This window comes from Cenococcum geophilum (assembly GCF_001692895.1).
Source record: "Cenococcum geophilum 1.58 unplaced genomic scaffold K441scaffold_24, whole genome shotgun sequence".
NCBI classification, from domain to species: Eukaryota; Fungi; Ascomycota; class Dothideomycetes; order Gloniales; family Gloniaceae; genus Cenococcum; species Cenococcum geophilum.
In genome coordinates, this window is record NW_027137582.1 from 2,205,910 (window position 1) to 2,222,872 (window position 16,963).

General features: G+C 47.9%; 6 protein-coding genes across 6 annotated transcripts; 4 read left to right on the forward strand and 2 right to left on the reverse strand.

Annotated features, from left to right (window-relative positions):
- Positions 1-404: 404 nt before the first annotated feature.
- Positions 405-1,268, forward strand: K441DRAFT_696896 (uncharacterized protein; the record flags this gene model as incomplete). The annotated part of the gene is made up of 3 exons (XM_067652936.1): positions 405-692; positions 789-965; positions 1,101-1,268. 3 exons carry the CDS (start codon positions 405-407, stop codon positions 1,182-1,184), a joined length of 549 nt encoding a protein of 182 aa, XP_067503594.1. The 3' UTR covers positions 1,185-1,268.
- Positions 1,269-1,659: 391 nt separating this feature from the next.
- K441DRAFT_696897 (uncharacterized protein) lies at positions 1,660-3,792 on the forward strand (the record flags this gene model as incomplete). Its single annotated transcript, XM_067652937.1, has 5 exons — positions 1,660-1,874; positions 2,020-2,318; positions 2,377-2,570; positions 2,620-2,748; positions 2,974-3,792. 5 exons carry the CDS (start codon positions 1,660-1,662, stop codon positions 3,790-3,792), a joined length of 1,656 nt encoding a protein of 551 aa, XP_067503595.1.
- Positions 3,793-4,242: 450 nt separating this feature from the next.
- K441DRAFT_562905 (uncharacterized protein) lies at positions 4,243-6,778 on the reverse strand (the record flags this gene model as incomplete). Its single annotated transcript, XM_067643582.1, has 6 exons — positions 4,243-5,287; positions 5,340-5,681; positions 5,733-5,860; positions 5,914-5,925; positions 5,986-6,527; positions 6,586-6,778. The coding sequence occupies 6 exons, from the start codon at positions 6,776-6,778 to the stop codon at positions 4,243-4,245; spliced, it is 2,262 nt and encodes a 753-aa protein (XP_067503596.1).
- Positions 6,779-9,851: 3,073 nt separating this feature from the next.
- Positions 9,852-11,008, forward strand: K441DRAFT_563409 (aquaporin-like protein; the record flags this gene model as incomplete). Its single annotated transcript, XM_067643609.1, has 3 exons — positions 9,852-10,184; positions 10,251-10,551; positions 10,620-11,008. 3 exons carry the CDS (start codon positions 9,852-9,854, stop codon positions 11,006-11,008), a joined length of 1,023 nt encoding a protein of 340 aa, XP_067503597.1.
- A 1,908-nt stretch (positions 11,009-12,916) lies between these two features.
- On the reverse strand, positions 12,917-14,085 carry K441DRAFT_637565 (3-oxo-5-alpha-steroid 4-dehydrogenase; the record flags this gene model as incomplete). Its single annotated transcript, XM_067646512.1, has 3 exons — positions 12,917-13,667; positions 13,729-13,932; positions 14,005-14,085. 3 exons carry the CDS (start codon positions 14,083-14,085, stop codon positions 13,068-13,070), a joined length of 885 nt encoding a protein of 294 aa, XP_067503598.1. The 3' UTR covers positions 12,917-13,067.
- Positions 14,086-14,412: 327 nt separating this feature from the next.
- K441DRAFT_660937 (uncharacterized protein) lies at positions 14,413-14,640 on the forward strand. The gene has a single exon (XM_067648792.1). The coding sequence runs from the start codon at positions 14,444-14,446 to the stop codon at positions 14,609-14,611; it is 168 nt and encodes a 55-aa protein (XP_067503599.1). The 5' UTR covers positions 14,413-14,443; the 3' UTR covers positions 14,612-14,640.
- Positions 14,641-16,963: the final 2,323 nt, after the last annotated feature.

Sequence of the window (16,963 nt, forward strand, 5' to 3'; positions counted from 1 at the left end):
GAAGCCCTAGGCGGAGGGTTTTACACCTTAGATTCTACCGAAGGGCAACTATTTACTCAGACAATAGTGTCTTGGTATGTTGGACCTCATTTGTTAATCATAGCCACCCGTACAGAGTCGATTTATTGACAGATAAGGCGAACTTGAATTTCCTAAACCTGCCTTTTATACCCGGCGACAAACTACCGCCTATACAAGAGCTACAGCTATGGACACAGTACAACCTGAACTACCAAAATTGCCATATGTGGAGGCAGTGCATGGACTGGGATCAGCTCTGCCGGCTTGATCTCCGCGATGGCTGTCCTAGATATTCCTTCGAGCAGTTTCGAGGACGCGTGCGCAATTTGAAATCGCTCCGGTTTGGTTTTATATAGGGCGAAAGGAAATGCCCACATAGACCCATGACCTGCGGTGAGAATCTGGCTGCCGTTTGTAATTTCCTCGACTCTATCAACCGGTTGGATGAGCTGTATATCACAAATTCCGAATCTGACACAAGTTATCTCGTCAGCTCAATCTTGAAGCATAGCAGCACGTTGCAGACGCTCAACTTCCACAGTCCACTAGAGGACATCTATGGACGCGTAATAGCTCCCATCTGGCCAATTGAAGTACTAGAGCAATTGCAAGAGCAGTGCACCAACTTGTCGCATGTGGAAATCGACGTATCTCTTGTGAAGAATGAACTGGTAAAGCCCCTGTTGTATCTCAGGCTAAAGAAGGTTTTGACTGACACTGTTCCCCTGCTTCATTTAACAGCTCCCTGCAGCTTCAACTGTGTGCAGACCATGAAGGTATTTGTTGAGGTTCCACACGCGGGCAACCTCCTTTTAGGAGAACGCAACTACTGTGATTCGGAGAGTCGGCTCCCTCCTCTTAATGTAGCCTTAGTGGAGGTCCTTGCTTCACTTCCCTTTAAACGAATTTTTGAGGCTAATCCCGACGCTTCCCTAAAGGAACCAGTATGTTGCTTTTCTAATTTTATTAAAGAACTTCAAAGCCAAATATGCAAAATAGCCTTCAGCTATCCTATTAGAATCTTTATCCGTTTAAGTCTCTATTATAATCCTCTATGGCCTTGGCTAAGCAGCTTAAAGTGCTCCACGAGGGCGACTAGAAAGGGTGGGAAATCTGGCTGGAACGATTCAATCACCCGCGCCTCCGATGTATTCCGGAATTGATGGCATAAGATTACTGCCGTAACTAAATCTCAGCGAGATTCTATATTAGGATTCTCCCAATGTCTTGTACGTGGCAGATAGAAGAGGCTTCTGATGTCGAGAATCTACTGTAAATCACGTGTAAACCAATGTGGGGACGCTTGGGGTGCGGTAAAGCGGATTGAGCTCCATGTCCGGCCGCCAATCAACGTCCACAAAAGACTCCTCGAGATTAACTTCACGCGTATCACAAAGCTTTCATCATTATCTATAAAGGCACCCCGTTGCCCTGCATAATGAACTACCCAAACTCTCTTTCTCACTCACTTTTAGAGCTTCCGCTTGAAAACCATGGACGAATTCCAAAACGCACTCACTACGAAATGTGCAAGGCTCTCAGAAGATCTCTACGGACAGAGCAGCAGAGGGTTAGAAACAGAGCCTGCTAATAAGCACAATCCCGAATTGGGCCTCAGTGATAAGTCCTTTATTCCTGATGACAACGCTGGCCAAGGTAGCCATCATCACCAATCGGGAAGCCCTCGAAAAGCCAAGGTGCCTGAGACAATTCCTGGATACTAGTGCTTTTCCCTCCCCGGTGCAAGCATTAAAGCTCCAGCTAGAGGCTCCTACACCCCTACCAGAAGAGAACAAGTTGGAAGAATCCGTAGGAAAGGTGCTTGTTTACGATGCAAAATCACGAAGAGGGCTGTGAGTGCATTTTTCATTCGTCATTGGACTGATGCTGATATATTGTATGAATCAAGTGCTCTGGGGAAGATCCCTGTAAATCATGCATTGCCGCAGCAGGTTCCACTCTGAGCTATAGGGTCCTGATGTGGATGGATTGCATTAGGCCTTCCCTCACGTCTAGGAGCATCTCTAACCAAGGTGTGAACAAATCCAATACAAAAGATTACGGATGCCAGCTAATACCGCTTCGGACAGGGTCTTGCACTCAGCCGTTGAATTGGGTGCAGGACGCTACCAGAAAGCTGATGGATGACGATGTTCATCCGGACTTCGGCATACCGTTTGAATGGAACATTGACGATGCTTCCAAACGCATTGCCCTTTGGCTCACAGACGATTCACAATCTCCTGCATTCAGCATCGTTGGGCTTCTGTCCTCCGCAAGGTTTCATGAGATGCTTGGTCAGGCCGTAGAACCCCATCCATCTGGCCTCCCTGCTACATACTACTGGGATAGTAGCGGGATATCGAAATTACAGCGTGGATGAGACTCGTCCCGTGCGAGATTATGCTGGCACTCAAGTGCTTTTCGCTCTTGATTCGCTACTCAAGCCTCTCCGCTTGGAAGCATTGGATAAGAAACTCGAAAAGATGAAAACAATATTTCTGATATTGTTGGGTACAGTTGTCGCTGCAAAGTACACACCTGCAGAAGTAAGTTCAACCCATCCAAAGGGATTCTGTTCACTCATGCATGAAGCAGAATGAAGTGGTTGAGGGTGGAGTCATAGAAACGCAGAAGGATGCGCTCGTACGGTTTCTGTCTCACTACCTCGTACACCTTGGCAAATCCATCTCTCTTCTCAAATCCACATGTGATAAAAGTGTCTTGGTGAGCACCGCCAAAGACCAGTGGAACAAGCCAGGCATATTCACCTGGCTAGAGGCATTTCAGTTATCCCGAATAGACGATATCCCTTCGGCTGGTAGATTTAATCCTACAGTTATCGATAAGAGTTAGCTAATAGAATCAATAGGATCAAGGCTCCGTGATGGTACATGTGTTCGCGCACGGTCACGCCGTAGGCAATTTAGAGGACCTATAAACCCCTACAAGGTAGAGCGCGTTGTGGCCGGGGCGGGGTTCGGTAATGCAGGGGCTTTTCTAGGGTATCCCATAGGGCCCCTCCAAGGTTCAGGTCGTCATTACGGTCAAGATCTCGGTGGCATAAACTGGGACGACCTTGTCACAGACCTGGACATGCTAAAATGCACTTCCTGTGGGATATTCTGGCCGACCATCGACATCACTAGCACCTGCGATGACTGCAAAACGTTGAAGGGGATTCAATGTGAACAGCTCTTCAGCTTCCAAACAACTTTCGTCCCAATTACCCCACCCGCTTCTAGCTCCGAAGTCCAGATTGGTCGGTTCAGTCTAGACTCGCCTTCCCCGTTTGCGCACACCGAGTACCATGCTTCCATTTTCGACCCATCAATAGCCGGAAATGACGAAGTCATCCCAGTCGACGCTGAACAACACTCAAACCTCCCAACTTCACCAGATCAGGAAGCAGCAGTATGGCCGCAGGGTGTTTCCCCCTCCCTGGACCCTTCCTTCGGACGGCATGCCTTCTCCCTGGCGGCAGGTAGTAGCCTGGAGCTTATAACCCCCGAGGCTTCCGAGCGGTTTCGGCCGGCTCTGATTCAAAGCTCCTGGGCAGAGTCAAGTAGCGCTCCTCCGCCCCTCTTGCAGGACCATTTGCATGCTTTTGACGACCTAGCTCAACCTGCTGGAGATTCAACTACTTTTATCCAAGATCCAAACTTAGCTCCGACACTAGTGCCCGGCATCCAATCTCGTCCTGCCGGTGAAGCAAACTGCGAATCTAGATTACCGATGTTTGGGGTAAAGCACTCAACGCAGGATCGCTAAACCGTGGTCACCAAAGTATTGAAGACACGACCTTATGCTAAGACCTAGAGGAAGATCTGGAATGCTCTTACCTCACACCACACTACATACGTGCCTACCTCCAGGGCCACACTCCGGGATACAAAGCAAACGAACACAGGCTTCGCCCATTCAGACTACGGTCATATACTACGATTATATCTCCTACCACACCCCAAGGGCACAGACCCGCCCTTTCCCCCTTTATCCAAGCACCAAGTAGCAAATGCCATAACCCAATCCCAATCCACCCAAATCTCTTGCGCCAGCGCTACCCAAAACATGCTAACCCGCTGAAATTCAAATCCAAAACCCCAAACCTAGTCCCAATTTTTTGCGCAGGTTACAGAATCCAAAATCCTGGCTCTAGCGCTCAAGCCCTAAAAAGCCAGACCGCAGGCCCAAATGCCGCAGTTTCCCCTGCTCCATCCTCTAGTCTTCTTCCTCCACAAACCGCCCCCGTATCGGCCGCCTCTCCACCCCACTCGGGCTGCCCTCGCTCCGCCGCGCCACGTTCAGAGGCTGCGGGTAGAAGTGTGCGGGTGTGTTCGACGTCGTGTTCGGGTAGGATGCGGTGAAGAAGCCGCTCGGGGAGCTTGCGGCTACGTCGTCGGCGCCTGGAGGCGGCGGGAAGTGCTGTTGGTGCAGTGCGTGCTGCAATGGGTCGTAGGGCGGGTTTGGCGGTGGCTGGTATTGCGATGCGGAGGGAGAGAGGGTGTGCTGCTGCTGCTGTTGTTGTTGGGCGTACTGTTGTTCGGGGTAGATGCCAGTCGGGTAGCCCTCGGAGGATTGATAAGTGCCGGTTGGGTAGGCGTCTTGGGGATAGGTTCCTGGAAGGTAGGTTGAGGGCGGTGCGTAGGTGTCGGGGGCGTAGGTGCCGGTGGCTGACTGAGTAGATGAGGAGTTTGTGGAAAGGTATGTGCCTTGTGAGTATTGAGGGCCGTAGGGGGACCCAGGTGTGTGATAGGCAGGGGAGATTGGGTTTTCACTCGGCGACCTGCCATGTGCAGAAGTGATTGGTGATCCAGCCTGCGCTGGACTGTGCGACTGCGTATATGCAGGCGTTGCGGTTTGTGTACCTGGAGAGGGCGTCATTTTCCATGATGGATTGATGGGCGTGTCCATTTCGGGAATCGGGCTGTGTATGCTGTTGGCCGGGAGCTCGGTAGGAGGTGGTGGCGCACAGACTTTTTGTTTATTTTTGAGACTCTTCTTGTGTCGACGAAGTAGGTAAAGGATTGCGAGAAGGATGAGTATTATGCCTGCTAGGCCACCCACTACACCTCCTGCAATGGCGCCAGTGTGGCTTGTGGACTTGTGCGTAGTTGTGCTATTTCCGGATGGTGTTGATGTTGCGGTGGGGAAAGATCGAGTAGCTGTACGCGCAGCAAAGGTGGGGATGCGAGTGAAGTAGACTGATAAGTCAGGGTTACTGAAGCCGCTTGCAGGTTGTGTAGCAGTTGCTCCGCCGGTTGGTCTACAATATCGTTAGGGATTTCTTCAAGGTATTGAAAAGACGCCCAACTTACCCGCCACCGATCTTCGAGACCACCTCTGGCGGAACAAAGTATTTTGTGATATTTGGATAGTAGTAATCCCAGATGGCGTTCTTAGGCCCGTTCTCTCCCAAATTCATGTTATGGGTACCCCAGACATTCGGAGAATCACAGTCGTCATCCTGGGCAAAATAACCCCCAATTACCAACATTTGTGAGTTTTCGATAACATTACAAGAGCTTATACCATGAGGATTTGTTCCCTCAGCTGTTCCACTCGGGAACCACTTAATCCAAGTGAACGATGGCAAGGAGAGGATGTAAACATCGTCAAATCCAGTGATGTTATTAATCCCTTGTCCGCCATAAAGATAGCTATAATATATTAGAAACAGAGTAAGATTTCTGAGATGTTGACGAACTCACATGCTGTAGGATGATTGATCCTTGGCCCATGTAGCCCCCGCGCAGAACTTCCTTCTCATTTCAGGGATATCTCCGCTGGCTGTCTGAGTGTACCATTTTGATGATGCGACGTCAAAAATGTATATGGACTAAAAAAATATTGTTAGGAAATGGCCGGAGAAAAGGTTGAAGCCGGTCTTACACTCATGTTTGACTGTTATCCAGAAAAGTTAGCATTCATCTGGAGACTTCCTGTGTCATAAGAGCAACTTACACCAACTATAGTACCGTTCTTGTACGGGTCCGTGATCCCTCCAAAATACACAAGCAATCCTCCATCCGAAGCCGGCAGATATACCATAACTCCTTCCGCCCTACCCGTACTATCTGGCCCAGTGTTGTTTGTCCAAGCATTCGCGTTCATGTCGTATTTGATGAGATTACTCGTGGCCAGAGGAGCTCCGCCCCATCCCGGTACATTTTGACTGTTCACCCATCCTCCAAAGTAGAATCCGAATCCAAGTTCACTGATGCTAGTACCGGCACCATATGACACTCGTGTTATACCGGCGAGCGTATTGTCGTCGGTCAAGTTCCATCGGTCCAGGATGGTATCATATTGCCAGAAAGTGAAGTCCTGAGGTGTACTCTGGAACTCTCCGCCATAGAGATAGAAGACCTTGTTCACATCATCCGCCCATAGGATCCCACCGGACACGCTCGGGATTGTGCTGTTCTTGGTCAAATTCGCGTGCAGCTGTGGCATGCCGCCAGAGGATGTGGTGGTGTTAAGATCATTGTAGAGGAGCCAGGTATCTGAAGAGTATTGTTACTGAATAATTCTCAAAGATGGAGGATCGGTGTGTTAACTTACTCGTGTAATTTAATCGATTCTGTGATATTGGGTTCCAATTCACCAGGCCTCCATCGATGTAAAGTCGCCGGTCGATAACGGCGGTTTGATGGCCGAAGCGGCGGCAGAAGTCAATCAAGGGATCTTTCGTATCTTGCAGGGATAGGGCAGCGAAGTTGAGGGCGACGAGAAGGCAATAGAGTATAAATGCCATGACCGACTCAACTGGTGCCCAATCGCACAGCAAAAGGACATCGAATCGAGAACGCTTATGTAGAAGATTATAACTCGACACATGGACAGAGGAACGAGGTCTTACTGCGGGACCGGCAACCCACAGAACTGGTAAGGGAAAAGGCGTGGCAGCGCAAGGCTGAGGGCTGTTGAAATTCCCGAGGAACTGAGAAAGGACCGGAGGGTGCGGCGGTGATTTTCCTTAGCCCTCGCCCCTCTTAGCTATGATTCGCAGTCTAGCAGAATGGCGCTGACCGTTGCACGACGGCAGGTCCGAAACCTGTAGCCGGCAAAAGTGCGGCGCCATGCAGGCTGCGAGACGCTGGACCCAATAGGGTTCAGCTAGGGCTGGTACTCCTTGAACTCCAAGTGACACAGGAACCTGGCAGAAAGGATCGGCTGGTTGCAAAGACGTGTATTGTTCGTAGGCTGGGAAATTTCATCGTATTGCGACAATCAAACTGCCGTGTACGGGTTATCTCATTGGACGTCCTTTTGTGCTCAGTGCAGCTGTGGTTCGCTGTCATAATTCGTAGGCACGAACAAATTATCCAGTGAGGCAAAGGTAGGCACCATAAGCCGGAATGAATCCTTGGCTCAAACCGCGGTCAGAGGGCTTCAAGGGCAAGAGCTTCGACGCGTGCGGGGAAGCGCGTCGGGATGAGAGGCCAATAGAGGGTTTTCTTCGGAGGGCCACCCACCACACCACTTGCCCGGGTGGGCAAGGCGCTTGATTTCGCCCCCCGCTTCCCCCCTGTACGAGGCTTACAGAGTAAAATAAAGGTGGTTGCACAACTTTGCCAAGCAGGTAGAGCGAAAGTTTTGGTGCCCGTCCAACCCGTCGAAGGGCTCGTTGTGAAGCTCCCCCCGTGATACCGCACGTGATAATATATATAACGCCTCTCTACCCCTAGTATAGTACGTAATAGCCTTATGAAAATATAGAGTTCTCTTCTATGGGCCAAAGCTACGCTCTACGTACAAGATATCACATGGAGGAAGAAAAGGTATCCCTTAATCCGTCAAAATTGGTCCTTACGGTAGCGATAAGAGCCCACCAATCAAACCGGTCGAATCAAGCAGCCGTTCTCAGAAATACGAAGCCTTTGACTTCGTTGAGAACAATGTTCCGACGGACCACTTATGCTAAGGGCCTTGACGGGTTAGGGATAGCTTTGTGCCTGGGGCCTTGTTGGGTGTATCGACGGCGTTGTATGCTAATTCCGGTACCCGCCGCGAGCGCTCGATGGTTCGACGATTCTCATTTTCCTCAAAAAAACGGTCTAATAATATCGGCCTGCAGGATTATATGAACCATGGAATATGCCAGTCTGTACAACACCATCGCCATCGTACATTACCATTACCATGAGATCAAGCTCGCCGCCTGCGTGCACGATCTTTGAACGGCCCATGTACAAGATCATGTACGACGTGGTTCTGGTAAGACCTTGGAGGCCTTTCCAGAAGACTTCGACATTTAGCACCGACAATCCGGTCTTACCTTCTTCCTTACAACCGGCAGAGTCATACCTACGGAACCTTGGAAACAAAACTGCAAGCAGTCATATCGTTCAGTTGATAGTGGAAGCCCGGCATACAGTCGGACTCTTCCACCGCTGCTTAAGATAGGAAAGAACTGATCTCCTACTTCGCTTTCTAAAGCTGATCCTTCTAGTTCGCGGTCCAAGAGCTTTGTTCAACAACGCGTCAGCCAGGCCTCCAGTTGTGGGCCCGACGGGCCCAAGCACGCAGCACATTCCAAACCGAGCACCATCATCCAAAGGAGTCTTGTCAAGCCGCTACTTAACTACTCTAGCGGAGACACCTGTTCCTAAAAAGTATTTCACAACTACGCACAATATATGGTTAGGAGATGTAGGCCTAAAAGCGAACCCGAAGCTCTCAAGCGCGCAGAAGCCCGAAGACCTCGGCCACGCGAAAGCGAACTCCAGGATTAGAAAGGCACTTCATCGTTCTTGGTCACTCGGGAATGCGGAAAGCCAACTGAAAACTGACTGCCCAAGGGTTATTGGAGACCACGGTATCATGAAGAAGAAAAGAAGAGTTTGAGAGCGGAGAAGAGTTTTGATTCCCGGCTAACAACGCTAGTAATATTGTGGATTGGTTGATCTTGGCGTTACCAAATGCCTCCCCCTCATCTTATGTTCGGCTTGCAGGTTGGAAGTCACATTTCGGCTTAAAATGATACTCTTATCTCATTCATTGAGCTTATCAAATGCCTTTAATTCCTGCCCTGCATAATCTTTCACCTGTTTTAGGAATTCCACTTCAATTGGCCTTGTCTGCCTAATACGGCCCTCCACCATCATCCGGACCTGCATATTCGAATATGCTTCTTCAAACAAACCCCTCCAGCAGATAAGGGACACGTCTGGATAAAAATCCTGCAGGAGAGGGGTTGATTACCATTGAGGGGCCCCAAGTCTGCGGGGGGCCGATTGCATCATGCAGATGACAACTCTATTTTTCTGCCTATTGTAAGAAAATTAAGGGCAATGGGAATGGCTCTAATCATGCTTGCTCGAGATTTATAAGATTTTACCAGCCAGCCTACTGGTGGGTATGGAAAGACCCGTTTGGTGCGCCGTGGACCCTGCGAAGATCGTACTCACATCAGACCTTCTACATTCCATTAGGGCGTCGTCTATGTGCCCTTATCGGCGAGTTCGAGACACCGGCTTCATTATGCACTACGTAACCCTTTCATTGGAGGTGCTCATGTTGCAGTATTTAAAGGCAGTATTACACATTGTGTTTATCGTAGTCTGGGAGGTGTGGAGGATAGGGTCCACTGGTCCCCTCCTTGGGCTTCTTTTGACAGCTGCCCCCTCTAAACGCCACCTTTATAGTTGGGCATATTTGCGTATTTGACGGGTTAACCCAGCTTTCCTCTCTTTATTTTCTTGCTATCTTCAATTCTCGTTGAGCTCTGTACGTTTATCAGCGCTATCCGGATTCTTAGTCTAGATTTTAATTTCTAAACATTCTCCCATCGCGCGTATTCTCTATTAGAGGCTTCGTCTCTCGCGATGCGCAAGGATTTCGACCCCAACAACGAAAATGAACGGGGACAGCGTCGTCCCATACCATTTCTCTCAAACCGTGCTCGTAATGAGATAGTCGCATTTGTGGCAGAGTTCGGGGGCACATTCATGTTCCTGTTCTTTGCATTCGGAGCAACACAAGTCGCCAATGCTGCAGCTGTAGTAGTAAACGGTGCAGGAGGACAGCAGGAAAATCACTTGATAACACAAGCACCTAATACTTCAGTGCTTCTCTTCATTAGTCTTGCGTCTGGTTTCTCACTCGCAGTCAATGTCTGGGTGTTCTTTAGAATTAGCGGAGGGCTATTCAACCCTGCAGTACGTCTTAATTATAACCTATTTCTATACCGAAGGAAAGAAGCATAATCTGACCGTCCATTCCAGGTAACCCTCGGCCTCTACCTTATCGGGGCCATCAATCCTCTTCGAGCCGTCCTCTGCTTCATCGCCCAAATGCTCGCCAGCATAGCGGCGGCGGGCGTGGTCTCTGCGATTCTCCCTGGTCCACTTAACGTATCTACCTCTCTTGGAGGTGGCACAACTATTACGCAGGGCGTCTTTCTCGAGATGTTCTTAACCGCCGAGCTAATCTTCACTATCTTTATGCTTGCGGCTGAAAAACACAAAGCCACATATCTAGCGCCAATTGGAATAGGACTGTCACTTTTCATGGTAGAATTGACAGGTAACAGCCCCCTCACTAATCCCCCACACCCTATTCACTTTCCAACCAACTAATCCCATCCCCCTCAGGCGCCTTCTTCACCGGCGGTTCCCTCAATCCCGCGCGCAGCCTTGGCCCTTCCATAGTAACGCACTCCTTCAGCGGATACCACTGGATCTACTGGGTCGGGCCGTTCATGGGCACGCTGCTCGCCGTTGGCTTCTACAAGCTAATGAAGACGGTCGAATACCAGACGGTCAACCCGGGCCAGGACTTCAACGACCACGAGGCCGAGCTCTTCGAGCCCCCTCCCGTCCCCGCGACCGCGGAGGAAGTGCGGCGACCGAATGTTGCGGCGATTGCGGTCGAGGGGATGGTGCGGACGGCGAGCCTGGGGGATCGAGTGGATAGGGAGAAGTTCAAGCATGCTGATGCATTGGGTAAGATTCTAGAGGTTAGCGGAGTGGACGATCTATGAATGGGCGGCCCGTAATATTATGTTTGGCACTAGTATGGAAAAGTAGGTTGATGGAGGGCTTTGTTTAAGGACTTGAGCTGCTGTCGCTAGTTCGTTTCTTGACAAATTTGATATGCTCTAGATTGCGTTTGGAGCTAGCCCTAGATGTGTTAAGCGTGAATCCAATTAACACTATGAGCCCACACAAAATGCATCTAAGACCGCTCACAAAATGCTCATTCTCTCATTCTGGTTATCCCTTGCATTGTTAATGTGATATAAAATGTGGCCCGTGCGCGCGATCAAGAACATCAAAGTGCGAGCCTATAATGCCGAGGGTTCTCTACGAGTAGATCTGTTGACGCGATTGGCAATTATAGAGCTAGTTATAGAGTTAATTGACTGACCGCCGCGACGCTCTATATAATTGCAGGCTCTTAGATGCGAAGCAGAGGTGTTAATTTAGGTCTTACCGGGCGCGGGCGCGGGCGCGGGCGAGGCAGCTCAAAACTTTGGTGATGCGGCAGAACGATTGACCGCCTGGGAATGCAGCTTATTGATTGGCACGCACAGGCCACAATTTATAGGACGTAAACAACAGTGTAAGGGATAGACTGGAGATCTGACTCTCAAATAATGGCACCCTGAGACTATTTTGTTCAGAAAATGCGTATGAGCAGCTGGTAGCCAGGTACAGATTGCTTGATGACAGTGCGATTTTTTATTTTATTGATGTGGAGAACATAATTATAACGTGGCATAGTTATGACGATTCCTAACAAATTTCGTCTGTGCGTAGTTTTGACCCTGCCGTCATAACCTTATCGCTCACGTTATCCAAATCATTATCAAGTTGCTTTATCCCTTCGTCTGGCAAAACGGACTTTTCGTATTGGGCGCTTTAGGCGCTCCTGCCTGGGTTAGCATGCTGCAGGCACCCTAGCTAGCGTGATTTTATTAGCAANCCTCACCAAAACGCGTCAANATTGCGATGCCGATGAAATACTGCAGAAGGCCACCACCAAAAAACACCTCTATATATATTTTTTTAAGGAAGTTGGGTAAAAAGTCGCGATATATGACGCCATGACTGCAGGTTTCCGCCCTTCCTCCATTAACCGGCTGGTGATTGTGTGGGAAAATCCTCCATCAGAGTCCTCCCCCAAATTACTACCACCTATCTACTTTATACGCGTTCTTAACGCTAATGAGGATAAGCCAGTAAAGGACCAGCCTAAGGTTATAAGGGAGGACGTGCTATATACGTTAAATAAGGTGTATCAAGTGCTACAAGTGGTTGAACGGTTCAACCAGCGGTTATTCGATATCCAAGCGTCAATGAGGCGCCAGCACCCTTGCTACCGCACTGACCAGAGGCTTTAACACCAAGCTTTACATAGTATAGAGCCTCTAGATTGGCTTATGAGGCGTGCATATACGAAAAGTCCATGAAAAACTTGCCAGACGAAGGGATAGAACAATTCACAGAGATTCGAGGTCCTTTCTGTAATATGTGACTAGTATTTAATATGCTGCTCAAAACGATATCCCAAAGTTCTAGGGACATGGCGCATGTGATATGTTTTCCGTCCTTACCCTTTACCTCTCATTCCATCTCAGTCAACCCTCCAAATCAAAGTTCCCATCACCAATATTGCCTACCTTTTATTCCACACGGGTGTCTTTCCAACAAACTCCATCCAAACCTATTGAGAAAGAACCATGAAGTGCTTGGAAGTAGCCCGATACCATGTCTCCTTGGCTAGGTAACCAGAAATTCCTCCCGGCCGTTTGTCGAGTCCAAATGTTAGTCCGGTAAAGCCATCAGACTTCTTTAACCAACGATTCCGTTGGCCTCAAAGTAGATAGAAAAACTCGGAATGGGTAGCACGCTTCACACTTAATATTATTAATGCTAGACGAAAACATGTGTGGTTCGAATACGCTTTATTAAGGTGATATTATATTTCTATCCGAGAAAGCTTAACCAGTAGAATTCCTCGTTGAAATTGCCTATGCGCTCCAGTGTATTAAGACTATATTAGCCAATCCATCGCGAATGCTACGAACGACACTCTAATCATAGCAAACCTGGGATGACTGCCTTCCTATTCCCAACGTTATCCCTGCCGAATCTTTCCACATACCACCTCCGTCCTTGAAGTGCCCTGGGTAGCATCGTTGCAATCTCGTTGAGCAAGAAGCTCCTGGCTGGTGTGCAGTTCCACCCTCCTACTATCCAAAACCCAGCCCACTCGATCCACTCGCAAAAGTAGTGCGCATACAAGATGTACCGAAACAAACCATTCTTCGGCATCATATATATTTTGTCGACTTTTTCCCGCGGCTTGCCCGACTCCTCCGCTTCGCGTCGTTGTCTCCGGTCCGCGGCACGGCGTATTTCTCGTAGGTCGTCGTCATGGAATATGTTTGCGAGCAGCCCCCAGCCCCAGATTACCATGCCAATCTCCATTGTGTAGAGCCGTCCTGCCCAACCGTGTACGGTTGTTGGGCCGTAGCCAGCCAGCCAGCCGCCGATGGAAATAGCGTTCGTGAGTTGAAAGCAGACGGCAAGGGCCCACACAAGCGGGTGTATGGGAGACATGCTGGGGTTAAGCACGAGAGGAGCGAGAAGGGCACGATAGAGGTAATGGGTGGTCTGTTTGATACTCAGAAAGAACTAGTCAACAATGTTTCTTGTCAACGAATGCTGGTGTTCTTTGTGAGTGAGGAATCCTTACAAAGAGACCAGCCATGATCCAGTTACCCCATGGGAGTTCTGCAATACCCCGCTCTTTCGGAAGAGTGAACATAATGTACAGAAGCGTAAGGAAGCCAGGAGCTTCCATTGTTGCCCACGCCCATTTACCAGGGAGGTTGAAGCGCGAGTCGCTCGAGGTCTTGCCTTGCGGGTACCAGTCTATGAGCCATTGGAATGTCGTGACCTGGTGGAAGAGAACGGTTTAGTTGGTTTGTAACTAACGGCAGTGGCATGCGACGGTTGCGTGGTGCATTACCAAGGGGAAGAACTGCCATATCCAGCAAACTAACTCCCAGTTCTCGCGTGATGGAGGCAGCCAGTTTCGCACCAATTTCATGTGTGGAGTAGCAGAGCAAGGAGTATACTTAAGGTTGGGTTTCTGTAGGAGACCTTCGTTAGAGGAGAATTGTATTGTGGGTGGACTGGAGCTACTCTGCTGTGACGCGTCGATTCGCGAGGCAAGCCATCCCTTTGTGTGGCAGAAGAGACTTTTCGTATTAGGCGCTTTGGGCGCTCCTGCCTGGGTTTACAGTCGCTTCGGAAAAGGACGATCAAATGTCAGAAACCATGATCAAAAACAGAAATTTGCCGAATCCTCACCTGTTTGAACCCTTTTTCTGTACTCGCGCATGCCACCACCAATCCTCCATACTAATATATCGCTATCGCCTGTTTTTTAAAGCCATTCAAAGCCTATGTTATTTCCTATTTTAGTTAGCGCTATAACGCGCAGGAGGAGAGCTAAAGCACCTAAGAATACTGCAAAGAACGCTTCTAAAGCGCCTAAAGAGGTAGACCTTACTGTCGAACCTATACCTATACCGACGCCTTTTACTGTTGTAAAACAGCCCAAAGATCTTTAAACCTTTCTTCTGAATATTATCGTATGCGCTAATGCTATAAAGATATTTAGTAATATTCTAGCCAGGTCCTCGAAATCGGACTCTGCACCTGTACGTGGTGAGGCCTACGAACCTACTGGTCTTCGGACTCAGTAGAGCCAACGCAGAGACGTCGCACAGCTGCGGGTAGGACCTGGTGGTTGTCGAAACGTTGTAGGGGGTAGTGAAAAAGTTTTCACATGGGATAGTAAGATCTCGAAAACCACCACTACTAACGGTGCCCCCTTCTTAGTAGACTACTGCTATGTTCTCCTATTCCAACCCTATATAATCCTTACGGATATATACAGAATCCAACGTCCCCCGACCCTCAATTGAAAGCATTAACGACCTCTCACATCAACAAATAAATGAATGCGAACGAACGAACAAATGAGCAAATATACGGCCCCTTCTAACCCCCAGGGCGATCGCCCGCGGAGCATGCGGTCACTCGCTATTAACTACCAAATAGTACTACCTGGCAGCCTGGACAATACCGTACGGTTTTCCTGTCTCCTCTTAAGGAGTGGTGACCCTTGGCGAGGGCCTAGCAACTAGGGCCTAGGCACAAAAGATACCTAGGTATATATACACACACATCCCGCTTGCCTTTTGGTATAATGGTAGTTTATAGATGAATCCCCCTTACGCCTTCGATAGGCCCTAGGGGGGGGAGGCATAGCGTATATAGTAATGGTTAATAAGAGATAGCACACAGGGGACGGTCAACGGCATGGGAAACGACAACGATAATACACAGCGATCGATCGGCAAGGCCTGGCTAGGACGTAGTGAACCCCAGCTTAGGATAAGCTAGAGAGGGAAGTAGTGGTACCCAAGGAGTTTAAAACATCCAAGGAGGCAGGACGTAGCCGTAGGCCCGCAGGGCCGCCGCTACGGACGGACATGGCAAATCGGGGTTTTTCATCCTACTGAGGTGGCTCATAGGGTTTTCTTCCTGTAAATATACAAGTTTTCCCCCTATAACAGAGTAGTCTGCGTAGGCCAGTAGGATCCGTATCAGACGTTAATTAAAGAACTACTACTAATATTCTAGCCATCCTATTTAGAGCCTTTAAATACTAGGAGTTTATTACCTAAAATATATATTAAGCTAATGAATATTATAGTCTTTATTCTTTCTAGCTTAATTAATTAACTGCTATTATTACGTTATTAAATCCAAAGGATCCTATAATACCTAAAGAGGTAAATAATATAAACAAATGGCGCGAAGTAGAGAGAATAATAGAGGTACAGTTAAAGTACATAAGAAGGGTATAGAGGGTTAATCTTATAGTTAAATATAAGGCCGCTACTGCACCTATTAACGCGTCTACTAATACTAAAGACGCTAATTTTACTGCAGCTAATAAGGAGGTAGAGTCCTCTAGTAAGGATTATAAAGGTATAGTAGAGGAAGCTACTAGTAAAAAGAAGGCGTTAACTACTACCAAAATACAGAAAGAGGCTGCTAAATAGCATAAACATGCAGAAGCTAAAAGTAAGCATCTATATACGCTGCTTAAACGCTATTGCTGCCTTTAATAGTACTATAAGAATAAAAAGCACGGCACTATATACTGTCTTAAATTTGACTTAAAGCACTACCTAATACTACCTTACTGCTTAACGCGCTGGTTAAAGGCAATAGAATAAAAGAAAGCTACGGTTAATATATTAGATCTGTCCTTACTATTAAAGATTAAGTATAGTAAGTACCTATAGGATAAGGAGGATAGAAAAGATATAAAGGCGTCTTTTATTACGGACCTTATATCGGCAGTAGTACGGCTACTAAGAAGAGACACAAACGGGTTAGTTAAGATAGTATAGGAGGCACTGGAACCGATTGAGCCATAGAATAAGGGGTAGCCGAGTTACGTAGTAAGTCACGTTATAAGTTTAGAACGTGGGAATGTGGGAATATAGGAACGCGATATACTAACGTCTAATATACTAACGTACTAAACCCTTTACTATGGGGAGGAGTTATATATTTAAGGATATACGGTCTCTATAAATAGTTTCTCTTCTTTATAGTAAATCTTAGAATATAATTAGAGTTAATCTATTAGGTAACTACCCCACTAGTTATATTTACGTTATTAACTATTCTATACCTATATACCTAGCCTATTAATAAGTTTACCATAGTACTTCCTATAAGGCTTTATTATATATTTACTACTAAGGTTATAGTAAAAGAAGTTAAATAACATACTACTAAAAGTAGTAGCTATAACGCCGTTAACAGCAGTAACTATATTAGGATTAGGTCACGACACTAGTATAGTAGATACTAACTCTTAGCTAGTTACCGTTAGACAG

Bases quoted from the DNA above. Each gene is read 5' to 3' on its own strand.
- K441DRAFT_660937 (XM_067648792.1), top strand. From the start codon at position 14,444: ATGTTATTTCCTATTTTAGTTAGCGCTATAACGCGCAGGAGGAGAGCT.